This window comes from Dromiciops gliroides, chromosome 1, assembly GCF_019393635.1.
Source record: "Dromiciops gliroides isolate mDroGli1 chromosome 1, mDroGli1.pri, whole genome shotgun sequence".
NCBI lineage: Eukaryota > Metazoa > Chordata > Mammalia > Microbiotheria > Microbiotheriidae > Dromiciops > Dromiciops gliroides.
Window position 1 is genome coordinate 161,616,339 of NC_057861.1, and position 14,113 is coordinate 161,630,451.

General features: G+C 40.7%; 1 protein-coding gene across 1 annotated transcript in view; it reads right to left on the bottom strand.

Moving 5' to 3' along the window:
- DUSP22 (dual specificity phosphatase 22) overlaps nt 1–14,113 on the bottom strand; it is an 81,306-nt gene that overhangs the window by 42,652 nt on the left and 24,541 nt on the right. The window contains exon 3 of the mRNA XM_043978203.1: nt 8,776–8,858. Within this exon, the coding sequence (XP_043834138.1) occupies nt 8,776–8,858 (83 nt within the window). The remainder of the gene's footprint in view (nt 1–8,775; nt 8,859–14,113) is intronic.

Consider the following 14,113-nt stretch of genomic DNA (forward strand, 5'->3'; position numbering starts at 1 on the left):
CCAAGATGCTGGACTAGCTGGCTTCTGAAGACTCTTCCATCTCTCCCTATATAAGCCTATGATTCCTGCATCTTAACAAGTTTACTTCTTTGGCCAAGTGAGGGAAAAAAAAGTATTTTTGGTATGTTTAAGAACAGACACTGTCACAATCAACTCATTTTTTATTTAAGCTCAATTCTTCCTGCTACAAAATTGGTATGTCGTCAGAGTGTCACAAAATCTGGTATACACCCAGGACATTGGTTTGGTTTGCGTAGGGGTATGTTATCTATGGATTCGAGAAAACCCATAGTATGGAAATTAACATTCTAATGACTTATCTGAGAACTGTGCAGGGAATAAGATACTTTTTTAAAAATTATGTCAAAAATAAATAACTCAGCTTCCTGCAGGTGCTCTGGTAAGAGACAAGAATGAAAAATGAAACGTACTCTGAAAAATTTACATTAGAAAGACATATGGACGGGGTGGTGATAACCCTTTACTGGCAGGGACCCAATATTATTTCTTCTACACCAACAAACAACAGATGATACTCCACATGTACAACAGTGGGGTTTTGACTCAGAAAAGCACCTACTTTGGTAAAAAAAGGAATGACTATTCCCCAAACCAGTGACAACCAGTGCTCACACCTGTTCACTCTACGATAAGACAAATACCATCTTAGCACGTTCAAAATCAGGAATATCAGTGCTAACCAACTCCATAGCACAGGGACTGGAATTAGTCTTGAAACTAAAATATTGCCTTCCAAGTAGTCTGTGAGTTATCCTGATGGGCTGCGGCCATCACATCATTTCTCTACTGAAAAACATTCAGTGCTTCCCCACTGCTTATCGGTATAAATTCCCAATCCTGGCATCCAAGGCTCGCCAAGATGGGGCACCGAACTGTCTTTTCAGCCCTCTCTTACATCGAGCCCCTTCATATCCTCTATGTTGTAGCCTCTGACTGCCATTCTTGTCCTGTTCTCCTCTGTCTCTGGATCTTATGCTGTTCCCCATGACAAGAACGGATTCTACAGGACTCTACCCCCATCTTGGGTCGTCTCACCTTTCTTCCAAAGGCAAATTCATTTGCCACTTCTTCCATGAAGCCTCCCCCATCATCCCTCAAGGAAAAGGCTCCCTATTCCTCCTCCCAACCCATCCATCAGTCTCTGAATGACTCAAATTTGACAAATATTTATTCACCACAAAAGTTTTACACTCCAAAGAACAATTCCCTAAGCAATGCATTCAAGGGTGACCTGGGGAATGCTTTCCTGACAAAAAACAACAATAAAAAAATTTCAAAGTCAAAAAAGAAAAAGAAAAAAAAACAACCTAGGTTGCTTCTTCCCCAGCCAGGCCTCGGTTCTGAAATAGCCCTTTGTGATTTTATGTCAGAGAAACTAGGAGCTTATACCCAAATGTATGTCCTATATATGACTGAAAACTGATCCAACAGAATAACTTTGTCTCATTCTATCTCCTTGGGGAAGCTAGTAGATAGAGTGCTCAGCCTGGAGTCAGGCAGACTCATTTTAATCTAAGTTCAAATTTGGCCTCAGTCACTTACTAGCTGTGTGACCCTGGGCAAGTCACTTCAACTCAGTTTTCTCATCTGTAAAATGAGCTGGAGAAGGAAATGGCTAACCACTCTAGCATCTCTGCCAAGAAAACACCAAATGGGGTCACAAAGAGTTGGACACGACTGAAAAACAACTCAGTATCTTCTTCCCTTGAGCTTAGAAAAGGAAAATCTTCTTGATATTGGAAATAAAGTAATCAAAACACTGTTTGTTTGTTTGAATTCCAAATCCAAATGTTCAGAATGGCTCACCTCTTAGTAACTAGGTTACACAAATTCACTCTAATGTTGTATGAAGGAGGCACACCCAACAAAGTATATTTGGAGGAATGATTATTTAAATTTTTTTAGTAGTTGAACCATGCAGAACAAATCCTCTTATTGAAATCAGAATACATTAGATACCCGAAATAACAATGGGGCCAGAGGACACACAGCAGAGTGGGGATCCACTGGGATCCAGGGAAAACACTAACTACGAAGCTGGACAAGTCTTTCTATCTCTCCAGGACTAAAATTTTCCCAACTATAAAATGAGAGGACTGGACTAGATCAAGAGTTCTTAACTTGGAGTGCATGAACTTTTTCAAATATTCATATACATATAATATTTTGATAATTATATTTCAATAATTGATTTCCTTTGTAATCCTATGTATTGTGTTTTATTCACTGAAAAACATTATCCTAAGAAAGGATCCACAGGCTACACCAGATTGCCAGAGGGACATATGACTTAAAAAGAAAAAAGTTCAAAATCCCTGGCCGAGATGATCTCCAAGTCACTTCTAATTCTATAATATCATTTTCCCATATGACTTTTTCAAGTATGTGATTTAGCTCCCCACTAGATAGAGTGTTAGACAATCTTGGGTGGCCCCAGTGATGGAAATGATGTGCAGAACTCTCTGAGAGGACTTTGTTATTAATTCATCATTTGCTTTAGCTCAGTTCACTAAAATAAGCCAATGTTCTCCAATTTTCCCACTCCATTTCACCCTACAATTGTAGGTAGATAGGATCACAGGATTATGGATTTAGAGAGAGAAAAGATTATCAGGGTGGTCGAATCCAGGCCTCTCATTTTTACCCCTAAGGAAGCTAATGTCAAGGGAGGCTAAGTGACTATGTCATGTTGCCTAAAGATAGACTCATCTGGAAAAGCACTATTTACAATATCCTTCCCTTTTATAATACTGGGTCTGATTCTACTCACAACATATGGTTAACTAAGTCCATGTTCAAAGAAGTTAACAAATCTTTTCTTGGTCCATTGAAGAGGCTATGAAAGCCTGCCCAAAAAGTGATGAGGTTCCAAACCATTCTATATGTCCAGGTTAATTTTTGCCTCAGGCTTTTGAGAAGAATAATGATCCTGATGATGGAAACCAGCAAGAATCAGTTCTAATCTCTTTAAGGTTATAAGCATGGTAAAGGTAGAGGACTGGTGATGTATCCTCCGGCATCCCCTACAGCACCTACCAATTCTGGGCACAGTTAAATAAGGACTCAATCAATGCATGTCAGTTAAGAGGAAAGCTTTTTAGAACACCAGGGATATTCAGACATCCCTCATCCCTAGGGTATCTCTAGGTCTATCCCTACTGCCCAGGGCATGTCACAGTATTATTATTTAACACTCATTGTTAAGGATAGGCTTAGGAATTGTTTCAACAAATTGAAAAATGTCATTTTGGTAACATATAAAACAGGACAGGAATAAAAGTGAAACTGGACAGTCTGCCATTCTATAGAGCATGTGTTGACAAATTCCCATTTTAAAACAAGCAAAATATCAATAAAGTGCAAGAAAGACTTATTGTTACCCCTTAGGCTCCACTTGCTTTAGCCTACCTGCACATATATCACTTATTTATGCCTATTAAATCCACCCAAATAGATTATTCTATTAAGGCAGAGCTGCTATAGCCCTACTTCAAGGCCTCACAATCTCTTGCCTGAACCTGCTTGCCTCTTCTTTGCCTCTTCAGCAACAAGGCATTACTTAACATGTTATAAGTACTCAAATATCTGCTGAATGAATGGTGCCCAGATGGGCTGTGATCTCTTGGTTGGCCCAGATCCAAAAGAATCATGAAGATACAGCACTATATTAGTCAGAAGATTCTGAGAACACTTCAATTATTTTTAAGAGACATTTATGAAGTGCCTACTGTGGGGAAGATGGTTCTACTTTTCTCTCTTTCCCTCTCTGATCCAGCTATCCTCCAGGCCAAGTGAGCAGACTGGTTGGTACTCTGTGTACTACATTTCCTTCAGTGAAGGCTATCAAATCCCCAAGGAAAGTCTATGTTCTCAAGTTGCTCCCTACATGACTCATCTCTACCAAGGTTCACAAAGACGTTCGTTCCCAAACCCTACAAAAACAAGGATCTCTAGTCCCACACTCCATGATCTTGAAAAAGGCCATATATGTATCATGTCCCTGTTGGGTCTAAGTATATCTTTCAAATCCTCTCTGCTCCTGGACCATGGCCTTTGCAACTAAGCTTGAAACCTAAGCCAGAAAAGTGGTTTGGAGAATCAACTCTATGGTTCAATGAGCTATGCAAAGAACTAGAGTCAAGGAAACTCTCAAGAACTCTACTCCAATAGTCTTGAGGTGGAGGCAAGATGACTAAATAGAGGGGGCATTTCAAGCCAAACTCTCCCAACATTCCCTTCCAAACAGCCTTAAAATAACGAATCAAATCACATTCTGAAGCATTTTAATCAACAAAAAGTCAAGGTAAGACATTTTTCCAGCCCAAGACAATTTAGGAGATCAGAAGGAAAGACCTATGACACAAGGGCTGGAGCAGGCCCTGAGAACAGCCGTGGACCCTGGAAGAAGGGGCAATGACAATAGCAATAGCGGTGGTTTTCAGGAACTCTCACCAACCAGAGACAGTCAGAGGAATGGACAATTGGTCAGAAAGAGATTCTAGGGGACTCCAGTGCTAGCGCTGGGTACAGGACTGGGCACTGCTTGTCAACTCCAGAGCCAATGGAACTCTACTCCAGTAGTCTACCATATGACTTCTTTTCAGGTTAACTGGGTGGAACCCTGGCTTGCCTACTTCTAAAATAAAACTAAGTGTCCTATGCTGTACCAGAATACAAAATCCTTAGAGAACCCTTGGTAAATACTGCTATTTTTTAAAAGTTTAATAATAATAGTGCTCATCCAGGATGCCAGGATTGTGTAAGACTATTCAAATGGGTGGGGGGGGGGGAGAATTAACAACAACCAAAACTCCAGAACATCTCTTTAAAAAGAGGAGATTCGGGTTGTTTTTTGTTTTGTTTTTTAAAAGGCAGATATCATCTTTTTTTTCAGATATCATCTTTATGTCCATGATATTAATGAGGAGAAAAATATATGTAGGATAGGGAAAAAATAGTCTGCCCATGGTTTTCTGATCTGAATTCTAATCCTAGTAATTCCATTAATCAGCTATTGTGGCCTTAGATTCCTCAACTATTTTTTTTAAAGAGGGTGAGACTATAACAATAGCTCCAATTTATATAATGCTTTAAGATTTACAAAATGGCTTTCTTCACACAATTTCAGTAGGTAGTACAAGTATTACTATCACCCATTTTGCACATGAGAATGTTGAGACTCCAAGAGGTAAAGTTACTTGTCCAAGGTCATACAACTAGTAAATGAGAGAGCCTGGTCTCCTAACCACATCTCATGACTCCAAATCTGGCCCTTTCCCCATTATACCAGACGATTCTTTCTGCGGCACTAAGATTCCATGATTCTGTGTCTGAGGGTCCAAGCAGAATTTAATATCTGCATAGTTACAGACCAAACTTTGATCTGGCTTCTTTAAGGATTTTTTTGTTTTTGTTTTTGTTTTTACGGGGCAATGGGGTTAAGTGACTTGCCCAGGGTCACACAGCTAGTAAGTGTCAAGTGTCTGAGGCCGGATTTGAACTCAGGAACTCCTGAATCCAGGGCCGGTGCTTTATCCACTGCGCCACCTAGCCGCCCCGTTCTTTAAGGATTGTAGAGAATGGTTATTCTTTGTGTAAGGGGCTAAAATTCCAGCTAGTCTGTCTAAAATATCTAATGAGTGGTCGCCAATAAATTATAAGCTTTAGCAAGCGTTAGACTTTTAAGCATTTATTAAGGAAAATAAGAATTTGGTAAAGAGAGAGAGAAAGGCCTACATTCATCTGTCTATTAAAGGGAGAGCACATTCCTAGTTTTATTCTCAACCAGAGTCCTGGCGAAAAAGAGCAGAGAGCAAGAGTGCCAGTCTCGCCCCCTCTTCCTTCTACAAGCAACATCACTTCCTGATGCCAAAGGGCCGCATGTCTTGCCCTCAGACGCCTTCCCCTCATGGCGGTGTGTCCTGCAGTATGTCTCCAGCAGGTGGAGTCATTCCAATTGTTACATTTGGGATCTTCCTGACAATTATCAAATGAAGACAACCCCATACCTCATTCTGTGAATCTGAAGGACACTCACTGAAGCTGCACTAAACAGATTCTAACTCTGGTATATCTTGGCTACTCTTCTGATGATGGAAGTATTCTTAGCAAATGAGATCTTCATTGCCACCATCATCAGAGGGAATTACAAGGATGACACTATCACCCATCTGGAATGCTCTCATAACCTCTAATAGGTCTTTTCTACCTTCATTCTCTTCCTACCTTCAGCTCATTCTTCACAATGCCCCCAGAGTAAATACCTTTAATAACATCAGTGTTTCTTCTTGTCCAAAACCTCTGATGGATTCCTATTGCCTATCAGTAAAGTTTAAACTATTTTTTTTTAAAGCAGCAGCATTCTTGACAAAGGAATTGTGGGACAGCGCTGGAATGTTCTCAGTGAGGCTAGGAATGGTACTGCCATTATAGTACCTGAATTCAAAGCAAAGCTGTGTGATGCAGGAAGAAGCAGGTTCATCAATTTAGAGACTGAAGGAACTTTAGAGGTCACCTAGACCAAAGGTGTCAAACCAGTGGTTGGTCCCAGAGGCCTGTCCCAGTGCCTCCGGAATCAGATTTGGTAACAGGGAGACATTTAACAAAATAAACAAAAATATAACAGAACACAGATAATGTTAATATGTGACTTTCTAAGTCAGTCTGTGTATGGTTTAATGGCTTCATTCCCCTTTCCACTGACCTAGACCAACCCTTTACAGAGAATGAAAAGCGATTTGCCCTAGTTCATAAACCAAGTAGCAGAAATGAGAGCCTGATTCTATATCTAATAGGGAAAAGAATCATTTAAATTCTAATCCATCTAAAAACCTAGTGCGCCATACAATTTCTTTGTTAACATAGCTATTTATGGAGTGCTTAAATGTTGGCAAAGAATGTTAAAAATATTATATCAGTTGACCCTCACAACAACCCTGGGGGATAGGTGCTATTATCAACCCCATTTTATAGATAAAGAAATTGAAACAGGCAGAAAGTGACTTACCCAGGTCACACAACTAGTGCCCAAAGCTAGATCTGAACTCAGGTCTTTTTAAGTCCAAGTTCATTGCTCTATCTACTGTGACCTAATATTTAACATATTAAGTCCCTGGCTATACAAGAACAGCTTAGGTGGCACAGGGAATAGGGCACCAAAAGCTTGTTATCAGGAGGACCTGTGTTGAAATCCAGCCTCAGACACTTACTAGCTATGTGACCCTGAGCAAGTCACTTAACCCCATCTGCCTCAGTTTCCTGATCTGTAAGATGAGCCAAAGAAGCAAATGGCAAGTATCTTTGCCAAGAAAACCCCAAGTGGAGTCACAAAGAGCCTGACAAGACTGAAAACGACTGAATATACAGAGAACTAAAAACTCCTTGATTACCCTGTACTCAGGTAAACTTCAGGACCTCTGTCATGCTTATTGAAACTCTGACAGATGTGGTACCTAAAGAAAACAGGTGAATTGACACTACTGCCACATCTGAATTTCAATAAAAACAGGCTAAAGCAGAATTCTTTCAAAGCAAGCTTTCCCGGTCCCCCACCCTTCAGCCACCCCACCCTAAAAAAAGAAAAACACACACACCTCTTTCAAAAAAAAAAATGGTTTTGTGGCTATTATCTGTAAGTGAGATGGTCAACGCTCATTCACAGAAATAGATTTTACTCCGGACCAACAGTTCAAACCGTCCATCAGCTTAAACTTGAAAATGTTTTTGGAATTAGTGTACATCAACAAGGAGACACACCCTGTTTACCCTGATACACTTGAAATACAATAACAGCTTCTGTCCTGGCCTCTTCTGCTACAGAGCCCCAAGAAAGTAACAAGTTCCAACTCACCTTTAATTGCCTTTTTCCTAAATGCCAACCATGGCTAATTGAGTCTAAGTGGGGAAGATCAGGAAATGAAGGGCCTAAGCTCTTCTGAGCACTAGGCACAGGAGCTGGCTTTGGAAGAGACAATGAAAATGGTTTTTAAGTGTGCTTTAAATTCAGAGGAAAATGCAGAGAGCCAAGTTTCTCTCCCTTGCCACTGAGTCAATGAGAACAGGGCTGCCCCACCAGGGAAACACTATGAACCTTACTTCATTTGGTACCAAAAGCACTGATGAAGATAAATAAGGATGAACAATGGGCAAAATTAACACTGCTCATGATTTCACTGCCAGAGGACAGGAATCTGTGGCAATGAGTTGTGTAACTGATTAACTTTGATTTACACATTTAATGCTATAGAAATGTTAACTTTTCACCATCATTACTGATAATGATTAAAGTTAAAGGCTTTAAAATATGCTCTAAGGGCAGCTAGGTGGTACAGTAGATAAAGCAGTGGATAAAGCACCAGCCCTGGATTCAGGAGTACCTGAGTTCAAATCCAGCCTCAGACACACTAGCTGTGTGACCCTAGGCAAATCACTTAATCCTCATTGCCCCATCAAAAAAATAAAATAAAATAAAAATAAAGGAGTCTTGAAATGAACTCTTTCCCAAAGCAAATCACTTGCCCCTTAAATTTGGGGGCAGCTAAGTGGCAGAGGGGATAAAGCACCAGCCCTGGATTCAGGAGCACCCGAGTTCAAATGTGACCTCAGACACTTGATACTTACTAGCTGTGTGACACTGGGCAAGTCACTTAACCGTCACTGCCCCACCCCCAAAAAATATGCTCTATATGTAGACACATACACATAGGCAGATACGGACATACTGACGAACACAGAACAAGGCTGTGCTGGGCTTACCTCAAGCATAGGCCTGGCACTATCATGGATAGAGAGAATGTGTGTAACCTTATTCTTGCTCAGCTGCTCTGCGTCTCTTGCATCTGTAGTCAAAAAGAGGGGGAAAGAAAAGAAAAGAAAGAAGACAAAGTACATTTACAATTTCTGACAACATGTTTTAAAGTTCAAGACAGGATAGAAGAAATACTCATATGAACTCAGCTCTCTTAAAAACTTCACAAACTGAAATACTCGGGATATATCTGGTTCTAAAAAAAAAAAAAAGCAACTTAAAGAACTATCTCTGCTTTTACAAAAGCTTCCAAGGATGAAACTGATTAAATGCTTGACTGACTTTAGGAAGAGGCCAAGTCCTCAGGTGGCATTTGTAAATTAGAGGCTGTGCCAAAATGCAACCAACTGACAAGACGATATTCCAAAAGTTAAAACCAGGTAATTACCTTTTTTTTTTTTTTTAAGTGAGGCAATTGGGGTTAAGTGACTTGCCCAGAGTCACACAGCTAGTAAGTGTTAAGTGTCTGAGGCCGGATTTGAACTCAGGTACTCCTGACTCCAGGGCCGGTGCTCTATCCACTGCGCCACCTAGCCGCCCCCAGGTAATTACCTTTTAATGAGAGGAACCTTAGTTAAAAACTAACAACAAGGGGCAGCTAGGTGGCGCAGTGGATAGAGCACCGGCTCTGGATTCAGGAGGACCTGAGTTCAAATCCAGCCTCAGACGCTTAACAATTACTAGCTGTGTGACGCTAGGCAAGTCACTTAACCCCAATTACCTCACCAAAAAAAAAAACCACCAAAAACTAACAACAAAACAGTACCATGTCTGGATAAAGCACTAATCCTGGATTCAGGAGGACCCAAGTTCAAATCCGGCCTTGACACTAGCTGTGTGACCCTGGGCAAGTCACTTAACCCTCATTGCCTAGCCCCCCAAAAAACAAACCAGTACTACGTGGAAGGGAGAGAAGGAACCTGTCAGGCAATTAGTTCTCTGGACATGCCTGAGCAAGTCCACATGGGGATGTGGTTTCTTCTATATTCTATAGTTCTGTTAGTGCAGTAGTAGAAATAGAAACTCTCCAGTCTGAGCATCCTAAAAGGATTGCTGTAAAATCACTTGTTGCTACTCAATACTGACTATTGTACCCTAGACCAGCATGGTGCTTAGGGCCTCATTCCCGCCAAATCCTGACAGCCTACAGAAAGATAAAGAGAACTTCACCCTCATGGAAATCAAGAGGCTGCTCAAGTGAAGAAGGAACCTTCTGTTGAGGCCCAGAACAAATGAGCACCCCACAAAAAAAGGAGGCAAGAATGTGAGTTGCCATCATGCTCTTCCCCACCCTGGATTGCAATCACTCAAAGACCAAAGCAATGTTATGGTACCAATAAGACCAAGGGATTTTGGTGTAAGATGGTGTCAGAGGAAAATCAGTGGTGAAGGTCCTTAGATATTCCTCTGTAAAGAATTACAACTCTCACACACAATCCAATTAGAATAAAATGGTCTTTTATTTGGGCACTTAGAGAAAGTGACCAAGAGGAAAATCAGACTTCGACTAGAGGAGAGGAGATATCTTAGAATTCTCTGAGATATCTTCCTCCTCCACTGGAAAGGAGGCCAAAGCTTTTATGGAGGATGGATGGGGTCACTACCTAACAATGGAAAGTTCCCTTTGAGGGTGGGGAAATATTCCTGAGAGTCAGGGAGGGGTTTTCTTTTAGAATGACAGTCCTGACCTCTGGAGTTACCTCTGTCTCCTAGCTCAGGTGGTGGCCATGCCTAACTTTCCTTCTATAGAATATAATCTCCCCTAACTTCTTAGGTATGTCTATCCTAATAGCCAGTTGACCAGTTTAAGCTTTAGTCCTTTTAATTCCTCGATATGTCCCCACCCCATATCAATGATAAAAGGCAAAAATTATTTGAAAGGGTTAAAATTCAAATGCTACTTTCACTTTTGTAACTGTCTCCACATCTTTCTTTTAAATCCAGATGCCACCAGCTGCTGGAATTGCCATCACGCTGACCTCTCACCATGACCATTAGTAACTGTAATTAGTAACTTTGCCAGAGCAAAGACAACTGTGTATTCACACAACAGTAAAATCACATGGTTAATTGGGCTTTCCAACACATACATATCATTGGAGATTGATCATTAAATATTATGCCCTTATTTTCTAGGAGCTCACCCTACTAAATGGGTGTGATCTCAGCAAAGATGAGCCCCAACAAAGCAAGAGAGCACAAAACAAAGCTATATGACCATGAGCAAGGAATTCAACCTCTCCTGTCTTCAACCTTCTCATCTATAAAATGAAGGGATTGGACTGGCTACAGGGGTTAACCTGGGGTCCATGAAAAGTTTTAATAATCATAATTCTGTATTATTGGTTTCCTCTGTAGTCCCATGTATTTATGCTATTCATTTAAAACTATGATTTTGAGAAGAGTTCCACAGGCTTTGCTGGACTGTCAAAGGAGTCCATGACACAAAAAGCCCTGGTCTGGAGTATCCCAAAGGTCTCTTACAACTCTAGATTTTTGTGATGCTGTGTAATAGGATTCATTTAATTTTACCTAATATTTTGGATTTTAATAGGTCTGCAGATTTCAAATCTACTTTAAAAACATATGAAATAAAATGTACTTTTGGATTTTAAAAAAATCCATACTTTGTATCCTCTCAATTACCAGTGGTAACCTATTCACATATGTTGATATAATTCAGCCTAAATACAACATATAAAAAAATAAACTAGTAGTACACATTTCTATGAGGCAGCTAGATAGCTAAGTGGATAGAATGCTGGTCCTGGAGTCAGGAAGACCTGAGTTCAAATCCAGCCTCAGACTTATTAGCTGTGTGACCCTTGGTAAGTCACTTAACCTGTTTGCCTAATTCTACTAGAGAAGGAAATGTCAAACCACTCCAGTTATCTGTGCCAAGAAAACCCTATGGACAGTATGATTCATGGGGTCATGAAGAATCAGACACAACTGAACAACACCACATTTCTATAGCATTTTAAAGTCTGCAATGTACTTCTTCACCACCAGTGAGGTAAGTCGCTCAAAGCATAATCATGCCCATTTTGCAGGCGAAAAAACTGAGGCTCTAATAAGTACAGTGAGTCACCCACAAGCACACAGCTAGTAATAGTCTGAGACTGGGTTAAAACCCAGCACTGCATTCTCAAAGAACTATTGGTTCACAAGTTTAACTCTTATATGCATTGATACTGCAAAGTTGATAACTGGAAGCACCCTAATTACTTTATTCCCCTATGAAAGACCAATGAAAGAGGAAGTGCAGTGGGCAGCTAGGTGGCGCAGTGGATAAAGCACTGGCCTTGGATTCAGGAGGACCTGAGTTCAAATCCAGCCTCAGACACTTGACACTTAACTAGCTGTATGACCCTGGACAAGTCACTTAACCCTCATTGCCCTGCCAAAAAACAAAAAACAAAAAAACACACACAAAAAAAAAAGAAAGAAAGAGGAATTGCAGCCTGAAGAGAAGGCTCAAGGGGACTATGAAAGCTGTCTTCAAGTACTCAAAAAGCTGCTGTGCTAAAAAGGGGTTAGACTTCTTTTGCTTGTCCCTCCACCCCCCAACAAGACTGGGAACAGTGGGTAGAAGTTGCAAAGAGAACATTTAGGCAACTTAGCAGAGAACAACTGAACAACTGAAGTCAGCCAAAAGGGGAAGGGACCCCCCAGATCGGGGTTAGGAGTGGAACACATTGCCCCTCACGGGGGTCTTCAAACAGGCCAGAAGAGCAGCTGTTGGGTGTACTGTGTATTAACTTGACCTAGATGGCTGCTGAGTGCTGAGGTCCCTGCCAACTCTGAAATTCTATGATTCTGTGATTCTGTGTAAATGTTTCTTCCTCACACTTCCCCATTCCTGTTTGTTCAGTCCAGGGTCCAAATCTTGGCTCTGGAGTCCTCTTCTTCAAAAGCTGTGAGATTAAACCCTTTTTTAAAGCTCTTGAAACAGCCCAGAGACAGACTCATCAACACATGCAGAAATTATGCATGGACCCCACAGTTTCAAGCAGGGTCCCCCTCAGCACAAAAACAGCAGTGGGGTCATCCAGCCAAAGCTCGAGAGAAATGTACAAGTTGACCGGCATCTTTGAAATCAAGACATTTCTCTCTGCTATCAAGTTTTTGGGTTTTTTTCCTTTTTCAAAATTTTTTCAAATCTTTTTAATTGATGGAATAAAACAAGAATTTCCCTAACACAGTATATATACTATTTTTTTTTTTTGCAGGGCAATGAGGGTTAAGTGACTTACCCAGGGTCACCCCGCTGGTAAGTATCTGAGGCCAGATTTGAACTCAGGTCCTCCTGAATCCAGGGCCAGTGTTTTATCCACTGTGCCACCTAGCTACCCCTATACTTTTTAAAAAGATGATTACACTGCCAAGTTTGAATACCATTTTTAAGTCAGAAAACTGAATTTACCAACATAGTCATAGTTTCAACATGTAACATCATGAGAGTCAGCCCACACAACTGTTTTTAGCATACCATCTTTTGCCTGACATGGGGGAGAGCAACAAAATGTCCTCTCTGTAAAATGTAATTCAACAAACATTTATTAAGCACCCACTAAGTCCCAGGCAGCCAGGAGGGACAGAGAAAAGAACACCAGGCCTGGCCTCAGATTCAAATCTGACCTCAGAAGCTTAACTAGCTGTTGGGACCCTGGACCAGTCACTTAACCCTTTTTGCCTCAGTTTTCTCACCTATAAAATGAGCTAGAGAAAGAAAGAAATGGTAAACCACTCCAGTATCTCTGCCAAGAAACCCCCAAATGGGGGTTTCATGACTGAAAACAACACAACAACAAGTCCTAGGGACTGCTCTAAGTATTGGAGATTAAAGGACAAACAAACCTGTCTCTGTGCTAACAGAGCTTACATGCTATTTACTAGAGAAATACAAAATGGGCAAAGATTAGTAAATACTATATATACATATATGTATGTAGTATATTACACACACACACACACATTTATAAATCATTTCCAGTAGGAGGCAGAGTAATATAGTAAAGTCCCCTGGCTAGGGGCTGGGGGGGAGGGGGTGTAGAGAATCAGGATTCAAATCTCTTTTTTTATATTTATTGTCTCCTTGACTTTGAACAAGTCTTTCAACCTCCCTAGACTTCATCTCTAAAATCCAGGGGTTGGCCTAGAAAGTCACTTCTAGCTCTATCTACATCTAAGATCCTGTTATCCTATAAGTACTTCCTCAGACAATCAGATGACATTCCATTTGGTGCATGTCAAGTTCTGAAAAAATGCTAAGCCAGGGCTAAA